Source organism: Myotis daubentonii, chromosome 8, assembly GCF_963259705.1.
Source record: "Myotis daubentonii chromosome 8, mMyoDau2.1, whole genome shotgun sequence".
NCBI classification, from domain to species: Eukaryota; Metazoa; Chordata; class Mammalia; order Chiroptera; family Vespertilionidae; genus Myotis; species Myotis daubentonii.
Genome location: NC_081847.1, coordinates 2,739,268 through 2,763,568, shown reverse-complemented (window position 1 = coordinate 2,763,568; position 24,301 = coordinate 2,739,268). Strand labels below are relative to the sequence as shown.

General features: G+C 60.1%; 2 protein-coding genes across 12 annotated transcripts in view; one reads left to right on the top strand and one right to left on the bottom strand.

Moving 5' to 3' along the window:
- ZBTB46 (zinc finger and BTB domain containing 46) overlaps nucleotides 1-24,301 on the bottom strand; it is a 62,428-nt gene that overhangs the window by 12,824 nt on the left and 25,303 nt on the right. For 6 of the 7 annotated variants that reach the window (XM_059705003.1, XM_059705002.1, XM_059705004.1 and 3 more), the window contains 3 exons: nucleotides 20,418-20,702; nucleotides 10,218-10,393; nucleotides 4,003-7,341 (listed from right to left, as the gene is read on the bottom strand). In XM_059705003.1, the coding sequence (XP_059560986.1) occupies nucleotides 6,970-7,341; nucleotides 10,218-10,393; nucleotides 20,418-20,702 (833 nt within the window). In that variant the 3' untranslated portion in view covers nucleotides 4,003-6,969. Of the gene's footprint in view, nucleotides 1-4,002; nucleotides 7,342-10,217; nucleotides 10,394-20,417; nucleotides 20,703-24,301 lie in introns of those variants that run through there. The other variant, XM_059705009.1, reaches the window with a different exon arrangement.
- On the top strand, nucleotides 173-4,026 carry SLC2A4RG (SLC2A4 regulator). Of its 5 annotated transcripts, none has more exons than XM_059705018.1 (8): nucleotides 173-465; nucleotides 1,757-1,866; nucleotides 2,291-2,472; nucleotides 2,553-2,653; nucleotides 2,734-2,806; nucleotides 2,945-2,998; nucleotides 3,086-3,177; nucleotides 3,260-4,026. In XM_059705018.1, exons 1-8 carry the CDS (start codon nucleotides 188-190, stop codon nucleotides 3,369-3,371), a joined length of 1,002 nt encoding a protein of 333 aa, XP_059561001.1. In that variant the 5' UTR covers nucleotides 173-187; the 3' UTR covers nucleotides 3,372-4,026. The 5 variants fall into 5 exon arrangements, with proteins under 5 accessions (XP_059561001.1, XP_059560999.1, XP_059560996.1 ...); XM_059705016.1 differs by having other exon boundaries at nucleotides 2,731-2,806; XM_059705014.1 differs by adding an exon at nucleotides 742-881 and having other exon boundaries at nucleotides 260-465; nucleotides 2,731-2,998.

The following is a 24,301-nucleotide window of genomic DNA, read 5'->3' as shown; positions in this document are numbered from 1 at the left end:
CCTCCGCGACTCCACCGAGGCCCGGGAGCGGACGGGTGGGTGGGGGCCGCTAGCAGGGGGGCCCCTCTCCCCGCCAGCGCGGGAGCGGCGGGCCCTGAGGGGGCGTGGCCTCAGAGCGCAGGCCAATGGGGGCGCGGTCGGCCCAGAGCACGGTCCCCCTCGGAAAGTTGATACTGAGCGCGGCCCAATGAGCGCGCGCCGGGGCGGGGTGCAAGGGGGCGGGGCCTGCCGCCGCTTGGGGGCCGAGCGGCACGGGCGGCGGCCGATCCAGGGCGGGGGACGGCGGCCCGGCCCGGGTCCGCGTCCCGAGCGTCCGCCCTCGCCGCTGCAGCCTCGGCGCCCGGTCGGCGGGCCATGGAAGCCCAGCGCCGCCTGGCGCCTGGCCGGGGCTGCGGGCACCCTCCTCCCAGCGCCGCCGGTCCGGAACCCGTGGCCGCGCCCGTGTCGGTGCCCGCGCCGCCGCAGGTACCGGGCGCCGGGGACCGGCGCCAGAGTGCGCTCTCTGCGAAGATGGCGTCGGGGTTGCACAAACTTCGGGCCTTCGGGGGCGGGACGGCGGCCTGTGTGTGTTCGTGGGTCCGCGAGGCCGGGCCGCCGGGACCACTTCCCGCCGCGCCGCGCCGGGGGCGGGGCCTGGGGCGGGGCTCGCCGGCCGCAGCCGGTTTGGGGGTAACGAGCGGAGGCGGGTGGGGGCTGGGGTCCCCGGGCCCGCTGCCTTCGCTGAGCACTCCTGGTCCGCAGGGCCCTGCTGTGGGCGGCGGCTTGGCGGGCTTCGAGTTCGCGCCTCCGCAGGAGCCAGAGCCGCGGGCTCCGGGGACGTGGGCGGGGGCGGCAGCGGGACCCCCGACGCCTTCGGCGCACATCCCGGTGCCAGCGCTCAGGTGAGCCGCGGGCCACGCCGAAGTGGGCGTGCGCACACGTGCGCCCTGGTGTGCAGGGTGGTGGGTGGGGCGCGGGCACGTGCCTTCCCGACATCCACACGGGGTCAGGTGGAGAGCAGGTCAGGGCCCGAAACACTCCCCAGATCCCCAGCCTGGTCGAGGTGAGCAGAAATGATGGGTGTTGGTATCCCTTGTCCCCCGCACACCCTAGGGCCAGAGCTCAGCTGGGAGGGCCGCTGTCAGTCTCTGCAGGAGAGGCCGCGAGGCTGACCCCCAGGGTTCCGGGCCTCTGGCCTCCCTCTCCCCAACCCTGCCGTGAAACCTTGGGTGCTGGACACCTGGGCTGGCTGTGCAGCCCTGGGCGGGCTCTGGCCCAGGCCTGCTGGGGCCTGGGGACTCGCTTGTACTTGGAGGTTTCCCTCGGCTGTTGCTGACTGCTGGCTGCTCCCTACAGCCCCCACCCCGCCCCCAGGCCTGGCTCCTGGCCCACCGCTGCTGTTGCACAACCTGGTTAATGTGTGATTGGGGGAGGACTGGGCCTCTTGTGCCCTGGTGGGGCCTCAGACCCCTGTCCAGCACCAGGACCTGAAGGAGACGCTGTGGAACAGAGCCCAGGTGTGAGTGACTCGAGCTTCAGGAAGACCCCAGCCCAGGCCCTGTTTGTTCCTGGTGGTTCCTGGAGATCTGGGCTCTGCAACACGAGCTGGGGGTGGAGCCGGGCCTGCTGCCCAGCCAGCCAGCGCCTGGGGAGCCCGGAGCGAAGGGGCCTGGTGTGCACACACACATGCCAGGCCTGCACATGGTGCCTGGCCCGAGGAGGGGTCTGGAGTACTGCTGGGCCCCACCAGCCAGCCCCCCACCCCATTGTCCTCCAGAGCCCCCCAAGGAAAAGTCCAGCTGGATGAGGTCATGGCTGCCGCAGCCCTCACAAGCCTGTCCACCAGCCCCCTCCTGCTGAGGCCCCCGGCTGCAGCCTTAAGCACAGGTGAGACAGAGGCCTGCATAGCCTGGAATGGGGGCAGAGCCCGGGCCACTGTTCCTCCAGGACGTTAGTTGGGGGCAAGCAGAACCCCCTCGCTTGCAGTACCGCCTTCTAAACACATGGACGTTAGGACCCCCAGTGCCCTTACTGAGGCCAAAGCCCCAGTACCCTAGGCCTGCAGGCATCTCCACTCATTGGCCATGCATCTTTGCATTTATCCTTTCCTGTTCCAGGGAGATTAGTCCCCAGGCTGCTGTGGCCAGCTCCTCCTGGCCACCACCTCCTCCAAGAGGCTGCGTGCCCACCTAACTTCCCTGTGAATAGGTGATTAGGCAAAGCTCAGAGTTAAGGGACTCACAGCCAGCAGTCTGTGCAGAGAGGCACGAGCACGCTGAAGTCCTGACACTGGCCTGGCGTGTCCCTGCAGACGCCTGCTTGGAGCCCTGGCCCCAGACCCTGGGGCAGCCACCAGGCAGTTACAGCAGCAGCAGCAGTGGGGACTGGGGCTGGGACCCAGCCAGCGAGCAGTCCTGTCCATCCTCCCCATCACCCCCACTGCCCCCAGAGGCAGCCTTCCTGTTTGGGGAGCCTGCCCCTCAGAAGAGGAAGGTAAGGGGATGGGGGAATCAGTGCTCAGGGTGGGGTGGACACATGGGTGGCGAGCCTGACCAACAGCCCTTGTCGCCCAGAGCTCGGGGCAGGTCCTGTTCCAGTGCCTGTGGAAGCGCTGTGGGAAGGTGCTGAGCACAGCCTCCGGGATGCAGAGACACATCCGCCTGGTGCACCTGGGGTGCGTGGGGCCGGCAGGTTGGGGGTGAGGCAGGCCAAGTGGGCCAGCACTTCAGCTCCCACCTGCTATGTCCCCAGCAGGCGGCAGGCAGAGCCAGAGCAGAGTGATGGCGAGGAGGACTTTTACTACACGGAGCTGGGCATTGGTCTGGAGGTGCTGACCGATGGGCTGTCCAGCCTGAGCCCGATGTCCCCCACGGCCTCCCTGCTGCCCACCTGCCCTCACCTGGAGCTGCCAGAGCCCGCAGCCTTGCCCAGCCTGCTGCACCCGTTGGCCTTGCCCCCACCCCAGGTGCTGAGTCCTGCAGCGCCCCCCCAGGTGTGCCACAATGACCACTCCTACCAGGTGGGTGAGGTCACTCAGGCAGCAGCTGGGGTTGGGTCCCAGGGGTGTGCTGGAGGGGAGCAAGATCACAGCTCTGTCTCCTTGCAGGGCTGCCTGGCATCTACCGAGCTGCAGCCACAGCCTAGCACAGTCAGGGCCTGCGTGCCAGCCGTGCCCGCTAAGCTTAGTGCCAATCTGAGGTGCGTGTGGGTTGAGGGGCAGGCGACAGGTGGGGAGGGTCCCGGCCCAATGGCACTCCATGCTCCTTGTGTGTTCCCCTAGGAAGCCCCGAGGTGACGCCAAGAAGTGCCGGAAGGTGTACGGCACGGAGCGCCGGGACCTGTGGTGCACGGCCTGCCGCTGGAAGAAGGCCTGCCAGCGCTTTCTGGACTGAGGGGCTCGGCCACTGGGCTCACCACCAGGTTGCAGCCCCTGGGACTATGGTGCATGGCTGAGCAGGAAAACACACCGCACCCCACCCCTGCCCAGGGCCTCTCTAGCCACAGGGTCTGCTTTTTCATGGGGAGGGGCGTCAGTGACCCTGGACTCCCAGAGGCGGGGGAGGTCCCACCACTCAAAGTGCCTCCGAAGAAACCAGCCTTTCCTACTAAAGCCACACAGGCCCTGGGGTGGCCGTCCTCCCTGCCTGTCCATGGACTTGTCAAGGGTGCTGATAGGCCCAGGTTTGAAGCCACGTGGGAGCCAGACCTGGATGCACTTGGTGGGGGGCTCCCCTGTCGCAATTATCCTGATGGTTCAAGGGCCCACGGGCTGACATTTGTACCATGTTTTTGAAGCTCAGGTGTCTTGTGTCTGGGCAGTGCCAGGCGAGGAGAAAAATTAAAGATTTGGGGTTTTTCCAGAAGCCGTGCCTGCCTCCTGGGAGCGGGGCACGGCATGGATCTGGGACCCTGCCACAGGCCTGGTTGGTGGGTAGACGGGCCCAAAAGGCCAGCCACTGGCCACCTCCACTCAGTGCAAGGCCGCGGGAGGGGACCTGTCTCAAACACACACGAGACATCTCCTTGAGCAGCAATTTCCCAATTTATTGAGTGATCGCTTTGCAAGAATGTCTCAGCTAATCCCGTCACAGAAAGGAAATCCGCAGGCAGGCCAGAGCCCAGGCAGACAAGATTCGCAAACCCACTGGAGGAGGTCTGTCCGCCTGCCCGAGGCGACAGAGAAGCGGACGGCAGCTCTGGGTTCCCCCAGCCGATCACAAAACCTCCTCCCCCAAATGCTCACCATCTCCAATGCCAACACAGGTTTATAATAATATAAAGTCAATAGAATATAGATTATCCCAGAAAAATCAAGTCCTCAAACACGGCCCTTTTTTTGTTGTTTGTTTTTTGTTTTGTTGACAGGTCGAAAGCGTGTTGAAAAAATAAATATTTAAGAAAAGCACACAGGGCACCCTCCCGACAAGGAGCTCTGAGAGGGCTGCATTCGGAGCACAAGGCAGGACCCGAACATGAACCACCACTAAGTGTGGCCTTAGAGCTGCACCTGTCACAAATGAGGGGAAGGACAGTGATCTTCCATCACATTGCAGAAAGTTCCAGTTTTTGCATTTTCTTTTTTTATAGAGAGAGATGTGCAAAGTTGGAAGCAGGAGCTGTGTCTTTTGAGTCGAGGTCCCGATTGAGTCCTGGCAGTGTTGTGACTGTTTCCCCAAACCCAGGGTCCAAATGAACCCCCTGGTCAGGATCCAGAGCTTAATACAAAAGTTGGTGTGTTCCCCATCCCCCCTGACAGACCACCCAGCGGGCTGGCTGGGTTTCCCACTTTGGTGTTACCAACACCAAAATACAGACACAAACAAAAAAGTACAAAATGTGAATGTAATCTACACAGTTTTTCCTCTTCGTAAAAAAAATATTTATTAGCTTAAACATTGATTTAAAAAAAAAGGTCAGTCACATAAAACAACCCTTCATGGCACACCTTCCCGCCTGAGGGGGTGTGTGCGCTCCGTCCGCCGCTGCCGAGCCTGCACAGCGGGCCTGGGGCTGGGGGCGGATGCACGGCCCTCGGTCTCCCAGTACAGTGTGGGTATCAAGGAAGAAAATATTCCTGTGGCACGGACAGCGAACCCCCAAAAGGTCAGCAGGGGCAGCGAGCAGGTCAGAAAGACCAAGGTGTCCTGAGTGGAGGCGGCCGGGGCGTGGGCAGGGTGGCTTGAGGTGGGACCAGTACAAAACCCAGAGACACCTGTCAGCTGCAAAGGTCTGGTTTCAAAATGTGTTTTGTAAGAAAGTAGGTCGGTTTAGAAAAGGGGCTAGAAAGTGGGGGGAAGTACAAGTTCTGAGAGCCCAGGGGTGCTCAACTGGGCCGCCCTGGTGACAGGCAGGGACCATGTCCAGAAGCCCCCACACAACCTGGCCCACCCTCTGCAGGAGGAGCGGGCGACGGGGCGGGCTTGCCTGTTTGAGACGACCTTGGCCCTTTCTCTTAAGGACACAGTGTCAGGGGCTCACAGGGTCTGCAGCTGAGGGAAGTGGGTGCAGGCAGCCAGGCGGCAGCCCCTTCCAGAGCACCCTCTGCTAATGGATGGAATGGCGGCTGATTTCATTTAAAAAAATAAATAAGTAAAAGCAAAGGCGGCAACTTCTCCCCTGGGGCAGGACTTCAAGGACAGCACCATATCCCACGCACCCACTTGGGCCAGGGCGGGTCCCCCAACCCCAGCAGAAAGGTTATTCCGCTGGGGCCACTGGAACCTACATGAGGGCTTGTGGGGGGTTCCACTGGGAAGAATAGATGTGACTCAAGAAACTTGGTAAAAGCCACTGGGCTCAGTCTGGGCAGAGGAAAAACCGCGGCTCTCTCTGGCACCCTTGAGCCCTGGCAGGGCGCGTGCTGTGCCTGAGCGAGGCGGCAGGAGGTGGGAGTCTGAGGAACAGGTGCCAAAACAGCCTTGACGAGGAAGAGGAGGGTCTGCCCTCCGCCAGACAGGGTGCTGGCCAGCAGGCCGTGCGCGAGGCAGAGCCTTTGCTTTTCGCTCGGAACAAAGGAGAGCAGGCTGTGAGCGCTGAAAGGCAGCACGAGGGCCCAGCCACAGGCTAAAGGAGAGGCGGCTGCCCGGTCAGGCGCGAGGAATAAAGCCAAACAGCCGCTCTGCGCGCCCATCTCAGCACGTCTCTACTTAAACAGCGCGGTTACCCGTTCGGGGGGCAGGACGGTGCGTGGCAGGCAGGATGCCGCCTCCAGTGTTAGCAGCAGCAAAGGCTAGTTCCCCGGTGGGGCAGCAGGCGTGGCCTGGGTGCAACAGGGTGGAGAGAGCCAGGGGACCAGGCCGCGCAGGCTCCCCAAAGAAGTGCACATGGAAGAGTGGGACCCCATGGACCCAGCTGCCCGCCCCACCAGCAGTTAGCACCTGGGAGCCCTCCGGCCGGCGGGGCTGCTGCAGCTGCTTTGTGTGGAGCACCAGGCCCCGAGGCCAGGGCCAGGGCTTCTGTAGGAGGCCCGAGGCCCGGCTGTGCAGGTGCCGGGCAGGGGAGCCTCCAGAGCCAGGCTGCAGGCAGGGAACGGGCTGCGGGAGGCTATGGAGGGCAGGAGGGCTGCAGCGCTGGGGGCGTGGGGTGGGTGCAGAGCTCCTCATCTCTCGGACCTGTGGCCTCGGGGCCACACCGACACCCAAGCAGTGCTGACCTGACCTGGCCACTATGCCATCATGTGTCCGAGGCCCTTTGCTGCGTCTCCCACACGCACCTGTGGGGACCCTCTGACCCACAAAGATGATAGGTGGGAACCCTCCCCGTACCCCACCAACTTCGTGTTTGATCCCAGAGCCCCCGTGGCGGGGGCCACACCTGCTCCTGAGACCACAGGGCTGGCCCTCGGGCATGTCTAGGGGCAGGAGCAGAACCAAGGGGCCGGGAGGAGGGGCTGCGGGGCTCAGATGGCCCTCCCGGGCAAGGGAGACCCCTAAGCATGCACACACAGGTGGAGGGGTGGCACAGCCACCACACTGGTGCCCGGCCCAGGGCCTAGGAGATCCAGGCGAAGTCCTTGCCAGCCGACCCCAAGGGGCTGCGGGGCCCCCGAGGCGAGTCCTCATCTTCCTTGTCCTCCCCCAGCAGCGCGTCCTCACGGGCCAGGCCATCGTCCTCGTCCTCACCCAGCTCCTCCTCGCCGTCCCCGCGAGGGTCGTCGGGGTCCTCCAGGTAGGGCCCGTCACTGGAGAACAGCTCCGGGGAGCCCACGGCCCCCACCCCGTCCAGCGGCCCGGCCGCGCCGCGGCCCGCGCAGTCGGCACACACGCCGTGGCGCCGCGAGCCGTGCTTGATGCCCACGCTGGCGGCCGACATGAACACCCGGCTGCACAGCTTGCACACGTACTTCTTGTCCTTGCTGTGCACCTGCGGGGACAGGCGGTCAGTGAGTGGGCAGTCGGAGCAACGGTGTCCTGTCGGAAAAGGGTTTGCAGGGCCGCGTCCTTCCTCTCTGCTCACCACCACCACATGGATGGGTGGCCGTCCTGGGTGCTCCTCGGCTGCCCCCCCAGTGGCCCCCGCCCGTCCTCCCGCCACGCCCACCCACAAACCCCAAACCCGGAGCCCTGCCACGCTAATGTGTGCTGCTCACACTTGAGCAGCATGAGGTCGTGATCGGGGCTGGGAGCCAGGCCCTGGAGCCAGGGGCTGCGCCCACAGCTCTGCCCTAGCAAGGGGCTCGCCGGGACCCTCCTGGGTCTTTTTGTTTGTTTGACACTTTAAATCCAGGGCTTCCTCAACCCTCCCCCAACAAAAGAACACAACCCGGAGAAATGAAAGGGGAAGATGCCGGTCCCTCCTCAGAGAGAGAGCCTTCGCATTTCAAGGGCATTTTCAGGGATTTCTGACCCTCCCTGACGCCCAACCACAAACCTGGGATAAAATTCCAAGGTGAGTGGGCAACGCGGGATCAATGGTTACTGAACCGCGAATGTGGTTTTGCTAAAGAAAAGATGTAGCTGCCCCAACTATTAAGGTACCAGGCGGGCACTGCACCCCCCTGTGAAGTGTAAGCTTGACTACCTGCTGTGCTGTGCACCTGAAACGAGAACAAAATGACACTGAGTGTGGCTGTGACTGAAAAATAAAAGGGGCAGCTCCCGCGTGTGCTCAGTGGGCCAGGGCAATGAGCTCAGCGCCTCTCGGCACGGCCTCACTGGCCGGACACGCTGCGCCCTCAGCCAGCTTCTCCCGCGCCGCGGCCCCAACAGCTCCCGGAGGCTGTGCCGCGTCCGTTTCCTGGGATCAATATGATGTACGTTCTCAGGGCACTGGCGCATTCTAACTTTTTCTACCAAATTATATGAGCTTTCATTCGATTAAGATAATTTTGATTTTCACACATCCAGGGTTTCGTTGTAAATGATTTTTCCAGTTTCTCATATAACTGAAGAAATTCCTACATTATAACCTGTGTCCTTGCAATTCAGCCCACAATTGCACTTCCATTGCAGTGGGATTATTTAGAAATTAATTTAGTGGATGACTGAGAAAAATACACCGCAGCCCATGTCACAACGCCCGCGCTTGTTTGTGTGACAAACAGCAAGTGCAGGTCTCCTGGGACAGGAGGTGCCTCCCTCTGGAAAGCAGGGCGCAAAGGAGCCTCGGGGGTCCCTCTGGACGGCACAGAAGCAGACATGCCGCGGGGGAGGGGCCTCAGGTCAGGGCATTGAATGGGCCTCGTGCTCCTGGGCAGCCAGCTTGCCTCTCCAGGTGCAGGCTGGACCCCACCTGGGGAGCAGGAAGACCGGGCCCGCCCAGGGCGCGCACTCTGGGACCCTCTCCGGCTGGGGCTCGTGGGGCCGGCTGGGGGACACGGGCATCTCTCGGTCAGCCAGAACCCCTGCCATCCAGCTGCAGGCCCAGGTGGTGGGCTCTGCTCACCACACTGACCAACACCCACAGCAAAGACCCTGCTCACTCCAGTCGTCCCTCTGTCAGGAGCCAGGCCTGCGGGTCCTGCCTCACCTCCCAGACTGCTACCCTGTGCCAGGTTACACCTGGGCCACCCTCAACAATTTTAAAAAACATATAATTTTATTGATTTCAGACAGGAAGGGAGAGGGAGAGATAGAAACCTCAATGATGAGAGAATCATTGATCGGCCGCCTCCTGGACGCCCCCTACTGGGGACCGAGCCTGCAACCCAGGCATGTGCCCTTGATTGGAATTGAACCTGGGACCCTTCAGTCCTCAGGCAGACGCTCCATCCACTGAGCCAAACCAGCCAGGGCCACACCCTCGACAATGTGATAGGCCCCTGGACTGGCCTGGATGGCTTTCCCGCCACGCCTCCCGGTGGCTCTGCTCCTGACGCTCAGGTCAGCCAGCCTGTGTGCCCCACAGAGGGCTCCGGACACACCAGAGGTTCCCAAACCTGCAACATCACACCAGTGCCCGATTCCCACCTCCACTCAAGCCCAGAGCTGCCCCAACCACTTCCCCGCAAACAGGTCCAAGTCCACAGTGCCCCCTGCAGTCCTGCTCCCCCCTGCAGCCCTGCTCCCCCTGCAGCCCTGCTCCCCCTGCAGCTCTGTGTCCCCCCTGTAGCCCTGCTCCCCCTGCAGTCCTGCTCCCCCTGCAGCCCTGCTCCCCCTGCAGCTCTGTGTCCCCCCTGCAGCCCTGCTCCCCCTGCAGTCCTGTTCCCCCCTGCAGTCCTGCTCCCCCTGCAGCCCTGCTCCCCCTGCAGCCCTGCTCCCCCTGCAGTGCACATCCGAGGGGAGCTCGGATTCTGCATGCACCTCCTGATCCAGCTTCTCAGCCTGAACCACATGGTCTCCCTAGTTTATCTCACCACCCAAAGGCCCTGCACCCTGCCTTTTTTGGGGAATCTGCCTCCATTTCTAGGACCTTTTCAGGTCCAGGCCAAGCAAACCTACCATTCAACACCTGACACCTGACACCTGGGAGCGTGGCTCCCACAGAGACAGGTGGTCGCACAGCACAGGGCGTGGGAGAAGGCTGGGCTCGCACACGGCGCTGGGCAGAGAAGTGGATGCGTGGTGGGACCAGGGGCCAAGGGCAGGGTCCCAGAAGCGGAGAGGAAACTGAGGGTGTGATGTGGCCCTGCCTCTACACCCAGGCCCGGAGGGGGAGCCAGGTGGGGGAAATGAGGGGTTGAGTGGACCCCACTTCAGGGCTTCCTGTGGTGATCCAGACCATCCCCCCCGACCCTGCCAACCGGGCAGACCCCAGGATGACCCCTGACCCCTGACCCTGGCCGCCCCAACCCAACTCACCAGCGTGTGCCGCTTCATGTGCTCCCGCCGGGTGAACTTCTTCCCGCAGATCTCGCAGGGGTAGGGCCGCTCGCCTGTGTGGGAGCGCATGTGGCGCTTGAGGATGCACTGGTGCATGGCTGAGAAGCTGCAGTACGGGCACTTGAACTTCTTCCTGATGACCGTGAACTCGTTGACTGGAAGACAGCACAGAGGGCATCACCAGCGACCCTGGAGCCTGCCCTGCACAGACGGTCCCCCGAGGCCCCGCCCCCACAAGGCACAGGTGTCCCAGGTGCCTGACAGCTGGGCAGAGGCCAGAGGCAACCATGTCCACCCTCAGACATGTCAGTGTCTAAAACACTGCTGTCCACACGTGTAGTCCCTGCAGAACAGCATCCACACAGGAGCCCGAGCACAGCCAGGGCCCAGCCCCCGCTCCACCCTGGGGGCACCTGAGGGAGGTGCTGCCTGGTGACAGCCGTGAGGCGGCCAGTGGACACAGCCGAGCGAGAGGAGGAGAAGGCTTGTCCCGTGCTGACTCCCCACCTTCAACCAGCCACGCCGAGGGCCCCAAGGTCACCCGGGGTCAGCTGCACACCAGGACGCAGCCCTGCCCTCAGCATCTCATCCCCCATTCCTGGGGGTCTCTTGGCGCCCCCGGGCACGGGGGCAGCCCAGACACTACAGTCACCCCCTCTTGAGCCGACAGGGAGTCCTCCTGGGTTCCTCTGGGCTCCCCAAGTAGCCCCAGTCCCGCAGCTGCCATTTCTCCTGAGCGAGGAGACGGTGGTGGACACACGTCCCTGGCGTCTGAGCGGCTTCCCAGGCCCTCAGCCGGCATCCGCACCCAGAGGACAGACCAAGGGTCAAGAGCACTGGGCGTAGCCAGAGGGGCTGCCGGAAGCCCACCCGGGATGGGGCCAGTCTATCAGGGCAGTGGCTCCTGCTGCACCTTCAGGCCCCTTGCAGACGTCCCCATGTGGCAGGCCCTGGCCACGGTCACAGCCGCCCCTGGAGGCACTGAGAGGGGGGCAGACATGAGGACAAATGCACAGAGTCACAGCCCAGGACAAGGCACGGTGGAGTCGAGGGGACCCACAGCCCTGGGCCTTCCCGAGAGGGGGAGCCGGCCGGCGGCAGGAAGGCTGACCAGGTGGTTTCCATGAGCCCACACCCCCACCCCTGAGCCACCCACCACGTTACAGAGGCAGGGACCCGCACCGCCACCTCTGGGAAGTGTGCCCATGGCTCCCAGCTCCTTCCTGCTGGGAGATGGTGCCAACTGGACGGTGCAGAGCAGGGACCCCAAGCACAGTGGTCCTCACTCGGCAGCCCATTTCTGAAACGCGTCTGCGTAAATGGAGGGGGAACCTGAGTGCAGCGCTCTAATTTGTTTCTTAAAGAAGCATCTATTTTCTCCCAGGAGCTCTCAAAGGGTGTCTAAACAATCCAGCAACCAGACTCCTGGGCTTTCCGGTACGAGGCAGTGAGACCGTCTGCCAGGGGCCCGGCCACACACCCACCAGGAGTTCCCTGCTCTGGGGTCTCCCGCACCCACGACAGTCAGTGCGGACAGGGCCGGGCCTTCTAGGACAGCAGTGCCATGACCGGTAAGGTAGCCGCCATTCCGCCTTCCTTCGAGCTATGACTGCAGGTGTTACACGCCTGCTTGTGTGAACAGCCCCACAGGAAACTACAGACATTACTCTAAACATCAGGACCATTTCCGTTGGTCACACGGTCACTCCCTGTGTCCTACTGCTCCCTTCAGTCTGTGCTTCTGTCCAGGGCACATTCCTTTGGCCCCAGGCTGTTGGCGCTTCTTGTCAGCTGGCCAAGCATTCTCTCACTTTGTTTGTTTGTACCATAATGTCTTCAGCCTTGATTTCTGAAGGACATTTTTGCTGAGTATAGAATTCTAAGTTGGCAACGTTCTTGCAGCCCTTCAATGATGCTACCCATTGTCTCGAGCTTCTGTAGTTTCTATTAAAAAGTGGGCCATCAGTCTGTTCCCTTGAAAGAAATGTCTTTATTCTCTGACTGCTTTTACGATTTTTCTTTTTGTCTTTGGTTTTCAATAGTTTGACTATAATGTGCCCAGATATTGTTTTTCTGTTGCTATTATTTTATTTTGGTCTTCATTCTGCTTTGAGTATACGCTTCTTGAAACTGTGTATTGATGCCTTTCATCAGTTTTGGAAAATTCTCCGCTACTGTCTCAGCTGCTGATTCTGCTTCGGCCCCATGTTTTCTCTGGAACTCCAACTGCACATATATTAAAAACCCTCACGGTGCCATGCTTCTCTGCGTTTCTCTCACTCCTCTCTTCTCTCCTGACTTTGGGTGCGGAGACTTCCCGCTGCTCTGTCTTCCAGCTCACTAACCCTACCTCGTGTTGTCTTCCAGTTCCAGAACGCTCACTTCCTTCTTTTGTATAGATCCCAATCCTCCTGAAATCCTCCATCTTTTAGTCTGTATCGTTCACCATTTCCTTGAGTGTGTTGGTAGGGGTGCCTTTCAGGGCTGTCTGATGACACCGTCTGCTTTTCCTGGGGGGGGGGGGGCTGGTCACATGATTCTGTTACTTAGCATACACTGCCATTTTCTCGTGCAAAACACTGCTCCTCTTGGCTCAGCCTGTTTCCTGCTTCAACATCTGAGAATTTGCCTGAGAAAACTCGGCAGTGCTAATATACCAGTAGCGTGTCCCTCACGACCACCCGCTTCAAGTCCTACCTGTGCTGGTAGCTCCCCAGGTGTGCATGGTGGGGTTTTGCCTGGAGGGTAAGCCCAGGGAATGCTAGTCATAGTTGAAGCTGGAGGCTTAAATGTTTTTCTTTAAAATAAATTAATGTGTTTTCTTTGGCACCTTAGTTTGTGAAGTTGCCAAACTGACAGTGATCAAAACTGAATTATTTATGTTAAATGCAGTTGAAATTGGTAAGTTAACATGCCCAAGAGTGTGGGGGAGTCTTCATTCCCACCCTCCCACACACACATGATGTGGGCGAGGCCACCCACCCACCCACATTTTGTGGCAAAGAAAAATAAGCTGAGAAGCCCCCAAATGAATGTAAACATGAAGCAAGTCTCTGGCAGTGAGTTGGCCTGAATAAAGGATTTACCCTTCATTATTGAAATTCTCTAATAAAGAGCAGTGTTACATTTTGATAATTTAAAAAAACCACTCTTGCCCTGGCTGGTGTTCCCAGTGGTTAGAGCCCAGCCTGTGCACCAAGGGTCGCAGATTCTATCCCAGCCCGTCGGGGCGCACGCAGGAGGCAACCAACTAATGTCTCTCTCACATCAGTGTTCCTCTCTCTCTCTCTCTCCTTCCCTCCCTTCTAAAAATCAATGGGAAAATACCCGTAGGTGAGGATTAAAAAATAAAAACCTCTTGAAACCAACCCGCATATCAGTGTTTCAATGAGAAATTCAATAACAGATGAAGTACCTAATGAACCCACTGAGAAACCCACATGTTGGATGACTGTACAGTTTCAAGGAAAATAAAGTTAAATATTAGAATGAAATCAAACAGCTATTGATACTAAAAATGTTTCCTACGCCCTCGTTATTGTGCCATCCGCACACACCCATTTCTTCTCGGTACAATAGACCTACCTTGAAATTTTCTAAGTGTTTTAAAAATAGAACCAAAGCCCTTTAGCCCAATAGCACAGACAGACCCTCCACAGTTCAGGTCTCTTCATGGCCCCGTCCACGCACCATCCGCCCAGGAAAACGTTTCCCAAGTGAGCGGGTAAAAGCAGCCACAGGTCCACGCCACGCAGTCAACAGCGTGATAATGGGGGGGCCCAGAGCCGGCATCCCACAGGCTCCTCCTGCCGCCAAGGCTGTGGCGAGGCCCTCATGACAAGGAGGAAAAGGCGGCCTCTAGAAGGGGCGTTCGGAGGCAGACGAGCGCTTGCAGAAGCCGGGCCTTCAGAAGAGTGAGGAGCGAGGACTGCCTGCCCCATCCTTCAGCCCCTGGAGACACCGCTCGAGTCAGTTGCCTTAGCAACAACACAGTCAGCCTCTCTGTGGTCAGGACTCATCTGATGCAGGGAAAGGGCAGCATCTGGGGCGGGCAGAGCCTTCAGGTGGGCCAGCCCAAGGAGGGGGGCTGCCCCTCAGAAGGGTGGGGCCACACTTCTCTCTGGAAGTCTGCCCTCTCCAGCTGGAACACACTCCAGAACCTGGCGGGGCCACCTGCTTCTCTCCTCCCTCGGGGTCCTGGGCCCACCGCCCTTCGAAGAAGCAGATGTGAGAGCCAACGTCGAGGGAAGGGGACGACGGCAAACGCAGGCGCTCTGTCTCCGCCCAGGGTGCGGCCTCACACTGGAGAGAATGCCATGGGGCCCACATCGGGGCACGGTGCTGGGCTTTGTCCTCAGCTCTTTCTAGAAAGTACCGGGTCAGAGCGGCGCCTGGAGGCTGGGGGCCGCCGCCTCCTGCCCAGCAGATGGGTGCTGGGAGGTCTCCCCGCTGCCTGCAGGGATTGGAGGGCGAGCCTTTGCAGGCACAGGCAGCGAGGCCCAGGCCCCAGCAGCGCCCAGAGACCTGCCCAGGCCTGGCTGCGAGCGCGGGCGGGCGGGTGGCGTCTGCTCCGCACGGAGGTGCCCAGCTTCCCGGGGGTTTCCTCGCCAGGCAGATGGGAGCCGCACGGCCACCAGCCTGCAGGAAGGACCGCGTCCCGCACAGGGGGTGGCCCGGGAGCCCAGGCAGGCACTGGCCGCAGTCAAGCCCGGGGGGGGGGGGCTCACGCTCAGCGGCTCCAGGTCCGAGAGGCGTGCCCAGGAGAGACAGACCGGGCCCCCGCTGTGGGCTCCAAGGACGGCCAGGAGCCTGTGGGAGCACGTGCGTCTGTCACCGCCTCACCGCCCCGTCCGTCCCCACAGGAGGGCCTGTCACTCATCTGAGGCCACAATTAATCCCCAGTGAAGGGCACTCCGGGAAAGCCCATGTCCACAGAGCGCCAACACGCCCCCGCCGTCAGTCAGGGCGGCTGTGGGGCGGGACGCCCGCGAATTCCAGCATCACACACGCGGGGGGCTCCTCCTCAAGCTTTACTTTCCTCACAGACAAAGGAACCTAACAGACCTTTTTAAAAATGTTTTTTATTGGTTTTGGGAGAGAGAGGATGTGAGAGGCAGAAATATCAATGATGAGAATCATTGGTCGGCTGCCTCCTGCCCGCCCCCCACACGGGCGTGTTCCCCGACCAGGAGCCGAACCTTGGACCTCTTGGTTCCTGGGTCAACGCCCAACCACTGAGCCACCGCCAGGGCAGCAGACCTCCCTTTACATAAGAAACAGGAAAGACCTGTCTGAGGCCCCCAGAGCCTCGCCCCGCGCGGCCCTAAAAACCACTGACCTCGTCCGCAGGCGCTGTGAGTGTGAAACAACTGCTGTTGCAAAGGCTACTAACCTTCACCGTCACCGGGTGGAGCAGAGCGCAGCGACCCCACGCCTGGCGCTCACGCAGCAGGCGCCCGGCAGAGGCCAGGTCTCCCCTGGGCTGGGGCTGGCTGTCCTGGCCTCGGCATCCACGCTGAGCAGAGGGTGAGGGGCTGCTCTGTCCCCAGTCCCCGGGGCTTGGGCTGGTGTCCGGTCCTGGGAACAGGAAGCCAGGCTCAGCCCCGGGAGGGAGCGAGTGGGCTGGTGGGACTGAGCGAGTTCCGGAGGCGCCGCCAGGCATGCCGCAGCCTGGGGCTCGCCGGAGCGGGTGGGCATTTGGGTGCTTTTCTCAGCTTCCCTCTGGCGCCAGCGGGTGCCGCAGGGCTCCACACCCGACTGGGGAGCGGCTGTTACCCAGCAAGTCCGGCTGTGTCCCGAGGTCACACCTGTGGCCTTGAGAAACGGTCTGAGACGAGCGTCACGGGGCCGAGCTGGCTCTTTTTCTCAAAGTGGGCTCACAACCAACACCCTCTCGCAAGAAACTTTAAAATCCCGGTGTCCGACACAGGAAACGTGCCTCAAACTTCAACCTGAACCTGCAACCTGAACCAGAGCGGCCGCAGCGCCCCCCCCCCCCACCCTCCCACCCCCCACCCCCCACCCCCCACCCCCCACCCCCCACCCCCCACCCCCCCACTCCCCACCCCGGCTACACACACACACACACATCGGGCCACTGCAGAGCTGCCCTGCGCGCAGGCCCAGCGCTCGCCCGACCCGGGCAAACCGCCCCCCACGGGAGGTGTTTAGCAGTGGGGACAACATGGGGTCCCACATGGCACCGGGACCCTGCCCCACCTGCCCCACATGGCTTGTCTGCAGGGTGTCCCCAGGGAACTGGCCAGGGACCCCTGTGCGAACGGCACTTTTAAGGGCCCAAGAAAGCAACACACAGGTCAGGGTCCCTCCCGATCACTGCACCCCCGAACACCACTCCCTAAATAGGGACGTGTTTTGAGCCACGAATGATGCTTTTCATGGTTTCCATTCAGTGAACAGTAACGACTAACAGGCAGGACTTTAGCTGCTGCTGAAATGTCATCAACGTGAGAGTCAAGTTCATCTGAGTCAGAATGAGAACTGCAAAGTCTTCTCAGGGAGCAATCGGTGAAAGCGTCGGCCTGGTGAGGAGACCAGCTGTGAGGCTGAGGCCTCTGAAAGCAGGGCACTCTGTGGAAGGCTCCAGAACCAGCCAGGAAGGACCTGGGCTCCAGCTGCAGAGCTAATGGCTCCCTCACACATCTGCAATGACTGTCCCTTTTTTTTGCAAAACTGCCCTGATCAGACCACATCCAAGCACCACGACGTCCCCTCCAGGGCCGGGAAGGTTGGGGACAGGCCCGGCGCCCGCAGGGCTCTGCTGGGCAGTGTGTCACGGGCCGCCGAGAGCAGGGCAAGGCCTGTGCTGTGGAGCCCAGTGAGAGGCGGCTTTTCCTTCTGCAAACGTGAGCCCAGGTCCCTTCCAAGCGGGCACCACCTGTCTCCCCAGGGCCGAGGTCTGCAGGCCACAGGGCGAGGGTCCCTGGGAGAGGCCCTGCGCACCACGCGTCTCAGCCCCGACGCCCCTGAGGTTGTGGGGCGTCCCTCATGGCACCTTCAGTGGAGCCGCCGCCCACGTGGCCCAGAGACAGTGCGGTGGAGAAGACGCCTGGGGCTCCGCACCGTGTACTTGGGGAAACCGACATCTGTACTTCAGCGTCGGCCAGAAGCAGGCAGCTTCTATTTTACTTATTTTTTGGTTATTGTTTTTTTGTTTTGTTATTATTGTTGTTTTCGGTTAATCTTCACCTGAGGATTTTTTTCCATTAATTTTTTTAGAGAGAGAGTAAGGGAGGGGGAGAGACAGAGAGAGAAACATCGATGTGAGAGAGACACATTGGCTGCCTCTCACATGCGCCCGGACCAGGGCCGGGGATCGAGCCCGCAACTGAGGTACATGCCCTTGACCGAATCAAACCTGGTCCCTGGTACTCAGTCTGCAGGCCTACGCTCTATCCACTGAGCCAAACCGGCCAGGGCTGGCTGTTTGTTTCTTGAAATATGCTTTTATTGATTTCAGAGAGGAAGGGAGAGGGAAAGGAATAGAAACATCAGTGAGGAGGGAGAATCATTCATCGGCTGCCTCCTGCACGCCCCACACTGGGGATCGAGCCCACAACCCAGACATGTGCCCTGACTGGGAATTGAACCATGAATGACCTCCTGGTTCATAGGCCGATGCTCAACCACCGAGCCACACCGGCCGGGCAAAACAGGGAGTTTTAACTGGGATGCCAGAGCACCAGGTGTAAAGTAACCACCGCAGCAGCTCCCACGGCCTTGCTGCTGCTGACCAGCTGAGCGGCGTCCAGGCAGACGCGGTGTCACCACAGCCCACGGCACAGCTCAGGGCCCAGCCCACCAACTTTGCCAACTTCTCACTATTTACAGAAATGGGCAGATTCTCATGAGAAAAGGGTAAATTTCGAATATCAAAAGCAAGGAGGTCAAAGACAATAGAAATAAGAGAACACAGAACCTCACGCGCCGGCTTCACCTGGAATTAGTCACAGACACACCAGACATGGAGGTGACGGAGGGCCCGCGTGTGACAGGACTCACATGTGTGCTCACAGGCACGAGGAGCGCGTGTGGCCGCCCTCGCTCCAACACACGGCGGACTCATCACGCGGCGGACAGCGAGCGCACGTGAGAGAGGAAGACCTGAAGAGAAAAATCGGCCCAGAAAGGCCTCATCGTGGGGCCCCGCCCATCCCGTGACCGCCCCTCGTGTGAGACCTGCTGTGAGGGTGATCTAGGGCCTCTGCTGGGGAAGGGGCGGACTGAGAAACTGAGGCGGCAGGGAGACGCCTGGTCCTGGAGCCCAGTCAGGCCCGGCACAGGGGTGACCCTGCTCGACTGGAGGGGGACATCGGGGCCTGGGGGCTAGCAGACCCCTGGGCCCCATTCAAAGCACAGATGTGGCAAAGCCCGCGCTGGGGCGAAAGCTGCCAGACAGAGACGGCAAAAAGCAACACATCACCCCAAGCATCATTCTTGGTGACCAGGACAGATGAGCCACATGAGGGCAGCACAGACAGCTGTCCTAGTCCCCCAGCCCCAGCCTGCCCTTCCTCACACCCACACACCCTGCCCAGTCATCCCCGTGGCTGGGTGTCCAGCTGCTGGACCTGCGGGTGTCAGTGTGAGGCGCCCAAAGGCCCCGAGACAACGCCTCCATGTCCCGGACCAGCTCCATCCGCTGCTTCTGCCAGGTCCCAGCGTTCACGCAAAGGGCTGACATCCTGGAGCGACTCGCACACGCTCGGCCTAAGGATTCGGCGTTTTACAAAAGCTGTTTTGTTTTGTTTTATTTTACTTGTTTATTATCTATCTATCTATCTACTGTTAATCCTCACCTGAGGATATTTTTTCCCACTGCTTTTTAGAGAGAGTGGAAGGGAGGGAGACAGAGAGAAACATCAATGTGAGAGAGACACATCAACTGGTTGCCTCCCGCATGCACCCCAACCAGGGATGGGGGATGGAACCTGCAACCAGGTACGTGCCCTTGGCTGGGAATTGACCCCACCACCCATCAGTCCTTGAGCCGACACTCTAACCACTGAGCACACAGCCAGGGCAAACACTGTTTTGTTTTAAGTTCACGACAGCTGTGTAGGAGACACGATCCCCCATTCCAGATGCAGAAAATGAGGCCTGAATGTGTTTTTAAAAGCATGCCCAACGCCTGTTAGCCTCAGGTCTGAATCACAACCAAGTCCGACCCACAGACCGCGCTCCGGCCTGGCAGCAGCCTGACTTCAGCCATGGAAATAAAGGGGCGTAAACATTATTTCCAGTGTCAGTCTTTATTGGCCATAAGCAGTTTTTATCACTCTAACACAAAAACTTGAGTATTTTAGTGCTCATGAAAACAGAGTTAGAAAATATTGTTTCTGAAAACAAAGATACATGTCCCAAGGCCCAGCCCGGGGCTGGCAGGCGTCCTTCACCCGCGGGGCTCAGCGTCCGCCCGGCGTGGGCACCTCATGTCTCCCACACTCAGCACCCCCCGTGAGGGGATCCCTTCCCCCAGGGAGAGCAGCCAGACACGAGGTTTCTCCCTGGTGACACGCTCAGTGCCCGCACATGGGCAGCCACCGCCAGTGTCCCCAGAACGCCTGTGACGCGGGGGAGGGCTCACGCTGGGCTGGCACGCAGTGGGCACGAGGGCAGGTGGGGTGCCACAAGCCAGCGCCCGGTGTTGCTGGAGGACATCTCAGAGCCATGTGTTCTGAGCAACTGGAATGCAGGGGAGCACTTAACACAGCACCCAGGTCCTTTCTAACAGCCCGTGCGACCAGCGTCACCTCATGCCAACACAGCCGGAAGCCCACCCTGGCCTCCCTCCTCGCATCTCCCGGGGGAACGAGCCAGGCGGGAGGTCGGAGGCTGCCCCTTGCCCCCTCCTGACCGCACAGGGCTGTGCCCCAGCCTGCTCACCGCTCCTGTGTGCTTCTGAGCTCGAGCAGGTTTTAGGTTTAGATCCTCGACTTCAAGTAGGAAATGTCTGAACAAGCAGGCACGGCCCTCCCTGTTGCCCTGACAACCCCATATGTGTGACCTGGCGACCTCAGGAGGGGACTGAGGGCACTGGACCCAGGGCTGGTCGCCAGCCCCCGCACGACGCCCACGCCCGCCACCCGTGGGCCCGACGCCCTCTGCTCCTCTCAGCACTCAGAGTCACGCGGAAGTGGCCGCGGGGCCTGCACTTACGGGACAGGGAGCGGGTGCCCTTGGGCAGGTACTCCAGCAGGAGGGCGCTGTCGTCCCCGAGCACGTCGGCCGTGAGGGGCAGCAGGCTGTTCTTACTCATGAGCGCCGCCCGCAGGTTGGCCACCGCGGCGGCCTGCTGCAGCGCCTCGTCCTTCTCGGGGGTGAGGGGCCGGCCCAGGTAGCTGGCTTCTGCCCCCAGAAGACCCTCGTCCGCGTGGGCACAGAGGCCCACCCTGTCCCCTCGGCTGTCGGAGCTGCTGGCCTCGGTGACGGTCAAGTCTGAATCTGGGAGGAAACAGAACGTGCAGGTCACTTCAAGCCTCTCCAGTGGGAAGCAGCCAGGGCCACGCGCGTCCTGTCAGGCCCACCCCGTCCGCCGTCGCGGGCCACTGTGGGGCCCCCCGCCGCTCCCGGCTGCACCCCGGGCCCCACAGGCTCGGACTGCACCTCACTCACAGGCCTATGGATTCCCCCTAAATCTATAAACTTCCAGGAAAAACTCATGGGAGCCATCTTGTGATCTTGGGCAAAGACTTCTTGGCTAGGAGACCCAAAAAGCAGGAACCATAATAAAAAAAGTTCACAAATTGGACTTGGTCAAAATGTTAAATGTATGCTCCTCAAAAGACAGCGTTAGATAAAAACTGAACCAAAGACTGGGAGAAAACGCACAAAGAACTGTCCACTCAGCAGTGACAAGCAGACAGGGTCCCCACAGGTGGTGCTGGCGGCCAGCCAGCGCGTGAGGACCCCGTCACAGCCACGCCCACGAACATGCCACACCACTCGGCAGTGACCTCCTGAGCCGGCCCACTGCCGCCGGAGCAGACACCCAAGGAGGTGAGCGCCACAGCCTGGCTCGGGCGCTCACAGCGGCGTTGGGTGTGACGGCCAAAATCTCCCAAATAACCAAACGACCCACAGCTGAACGAAGGGGTCGGCTGCCACAGCCACGGGCAGAGCGCACTGGGCAGCGCAGGAATGACTTATCGGTGCCACAGCCACGGGAAGGGGGCTCAAAAGCACACTGAGAGTCACTACGTGGACAGAGGGGTGGCTGCGGGCCGTGGGCTCAGGTCCTGGGCTGTAGCAGCCTCAACATTCTGGCTGTGATTCTGACTGTGATTTGCACGGTGATGCCATGGGGGGAACCACATGAAGGAACACAGGATGTCTCCATATTACTTCTTACAATTGATCATTAATCTACAATTGTCTCAAAATTATGCTCTGTGCTTGTACTTCCCAAGCTGGCCACTCTGAGGCATCTGGAGGGGCTGCTGGGAGGACACAGGTGGTGGGGGAGGGCTGACTGCAAGGGCAGAAGGGAGCATTCTTCGTGGTGGAAATGGTCTCTTTCCTGACGACAGAGGTGTAACATTGTCAAAACTCATCAAACTCACTCACTAGAGTGGTTAAAATTAAGAAGACAGCCCTCCAAAAAAAAGAAAAAAGAGGAAGGAAGGAAGGAGGGAGGGAGGGAGGGAGGGAGGGAGGGAGGAAGGGAGGGAGGGATGGAGGGAGGGAGGGAGGGAAGAGAAAAAAGAAAGAGAGAGAGAGAGAGAGAGAGAGAAGGAAAGAAAGAAAGAAAGAAAGAAAGAAAGAAAGGAAGGAAGGAAGGAAGGAAGGAAGGAAGGAAGGAAGGAAGGAAGGAAGGAAGGAAGGAAGAAAGAAAGAAAGAAAGAAAGAAAGAAAGAAAGAAAGAAAGAAAGAAAGAAAGAAAGAAAGAAAGAAAGAAAGAAAGAAAGAAAGAAAGAAAGAAAGAAAGAAAAAGAGAAAGAAAGAGTGAGCCCTGGCCAGTTTGGGGCAGTGTTTAGAACAGGGGTGGGCAAACTTTTTGACTCGAGGGCCACAATGGGTTCTTAAACTGGACCGGAGGGCCGGAACAAAAGCATGGATGGAGTGTTTGTGTGAACTAATATAAATTCAAAGTAAACATCATTACATAAAAGGGTACGGTCTTTTTTTTTTTAGTTTTATTCATTTCAAACGGGCCGGATCTGGCCCGCGGGCTGTAGTTTGCCCACGGCTGGGTTAGAGTGTCGGCCCGTGAACTGAAGGGTCAGGGTTCGATTCTGGTCCAGGGCATGTACCTCAGTTGCAAGTTCCCCTGTGGGAGGCAACCAGCCAATGTTTCTCTCTCTGTCTCTCCCCCTCTCTTCCACTCTCTCTAAAAATCAATGGAAAAATATCCTTGGTGAGGATTAACAACAACAGAAAGACAGCCTGGCTGGGTGGCTCAGGTGGCTGGAGCATCATTCCATACACTAGAAGGTTGAGGGTTCTTTCCTAGTCAGGGCACGCCCGGGTTGCAGGCTCGACCCCCCAGCGGGGGACGTGCAGGAGGCAGCTGATCAATGATTCTCTCTCATCACTGATGTTTCTTTACTTCCCTCCCTCTCCCTTCCTCTCCGAAATCAATAAAAACATATTTAAGAGAAAAATTCTGACTGTTCCTTGTAACACCGAAGCCGCCCTTCAGGCACGCGACGCTGAGGTGTTTACTCGAGAGAAATGGAAACACAAGACAGACATGCGCAGAGCGCACAGGAGCGCATCACGCAGCGGCAGCGGCAGCGGAGGCGCCCGTCCGTGGGCCAGAGGCCGGTGACACAGGCGCTGCTGGTTTCAGGCAACAGAAGATGCATCAGCACCCAGCACGGCGTGGACGCCAAGGACACAAACGCGTGGCGCGGAAGAAGCCGTGCTCGCGGCGGCGGCCTGGGGCACCCCCTCCCCGAGTGGTGTCCAGCCGCCTGGCATGGCTGCCCAGGGCCTTGTCCTTCGTCAGCCCAGAACACATCCAAGCTCTTCCTCAGAGCTCCCTCTGGTTGGGGCGTGACAGGGAGACCCCAGCTCTGTCCGGGGGGCCCTGAGAAGGAAAAGCAACTACACTGGCCGCTCAGCAAAGCCCAGGGTGAGTGTAGATGATGATTCCAAAGTGTGACCCCGTGGACAAGCCACAGAAGCGCAAATGCAAACGCAGGAGGGCGCGGGGCGCCATCCCGCCCATCCCACAGGGCAGCTGCTGGCAGGGCCAGCCCCGCCCTGATGGACTGGCGGGAGCATGTAGGGTTACTTTTCATTCAGCTTCTCTCCTCCCAAATGCAATACTAAGCAAGCTGGTTCTCTACAACAGAGATGATCAATTTGGCTGAAGGACAACGCGGGTGGGAGAAGCGCCCGAGCACCTTCCCTATCCCCGGCCGGAGGACCTGGCCCCGGCGTGGCCACGAGAACTCACTTGTCAGTTAATCAACAAACATGGGCGGTTCCAGCTTCTCCGAGAGTCCGCTGTCCTGTGGGTGCAGGATGGTGGGATGGCCAGGCATGCTGGTCGGGGGATGCCCCCCCCCTTCCAGGAGGGACAAGAGGAGAGGCCACAGTCTCGGACCGGACTGGCTCCCACCTCAGCCCCAGCGACAAACCCAGAGGGGCTGGGAGCCTCGGACTCGGCCCAGAGAGAGGCTGCTGGCAGGCGTGGCCAGCGAGAAGCGCCAGCACCCACCAGGAGCTGTTCGGCAGCCCCACGCACCCCAGGATGCCATGGTCTCAGCTCAGGCGTGAACATTTCCTTTACTAAACCCACAGGCTCACCCACGGCCCAGCACTGTGTTCGCGGGGCCTCTGGGCTCTTCCTGGCCCAGGGGTATGAACCCGGCCGCCCGGGGCCACAGGCAGGGTGAGGCTGGAACGCGGGGAGTGAGGGGACAACAGGCCTGGCATGAGGTCCCTCTGGACCCAGAACATCACTGTCTGCACACGTGTCTGCACATGTCAATGCTACTTCCCACGACCTACACACACGAAATGCTGTGATCACACATGACTCCGGGATGTTTCCCTGCGAGCCAGCAGGCTAGAACGCACGTGGCCTTTAGCTA

Coding starts and splice junctions, on each gene's coding strand:
- SLC2A4RG (XM_059705013.1), top strand. CDS start 188: ATGAGCGCGCGCCGGGGCGGGGTGCAAGGGGGCGGGGCCTGCCGCCGC. Junction 2,473..2,552: donor CTGCCCCTCAGAAGAGGAAG/GTAAGGGGATGG, acceptor CTTGTCGCCCAG/AGCTCGGGGCAGGTCCTGTT. Junction 3,178..3,259: donor AAGCTTAGTGCCAATCTGAG/GTGCGTGTGGGT, acceptor GTGTTCCCCTAG/GAAGCCCCGAGGTGACGCCA.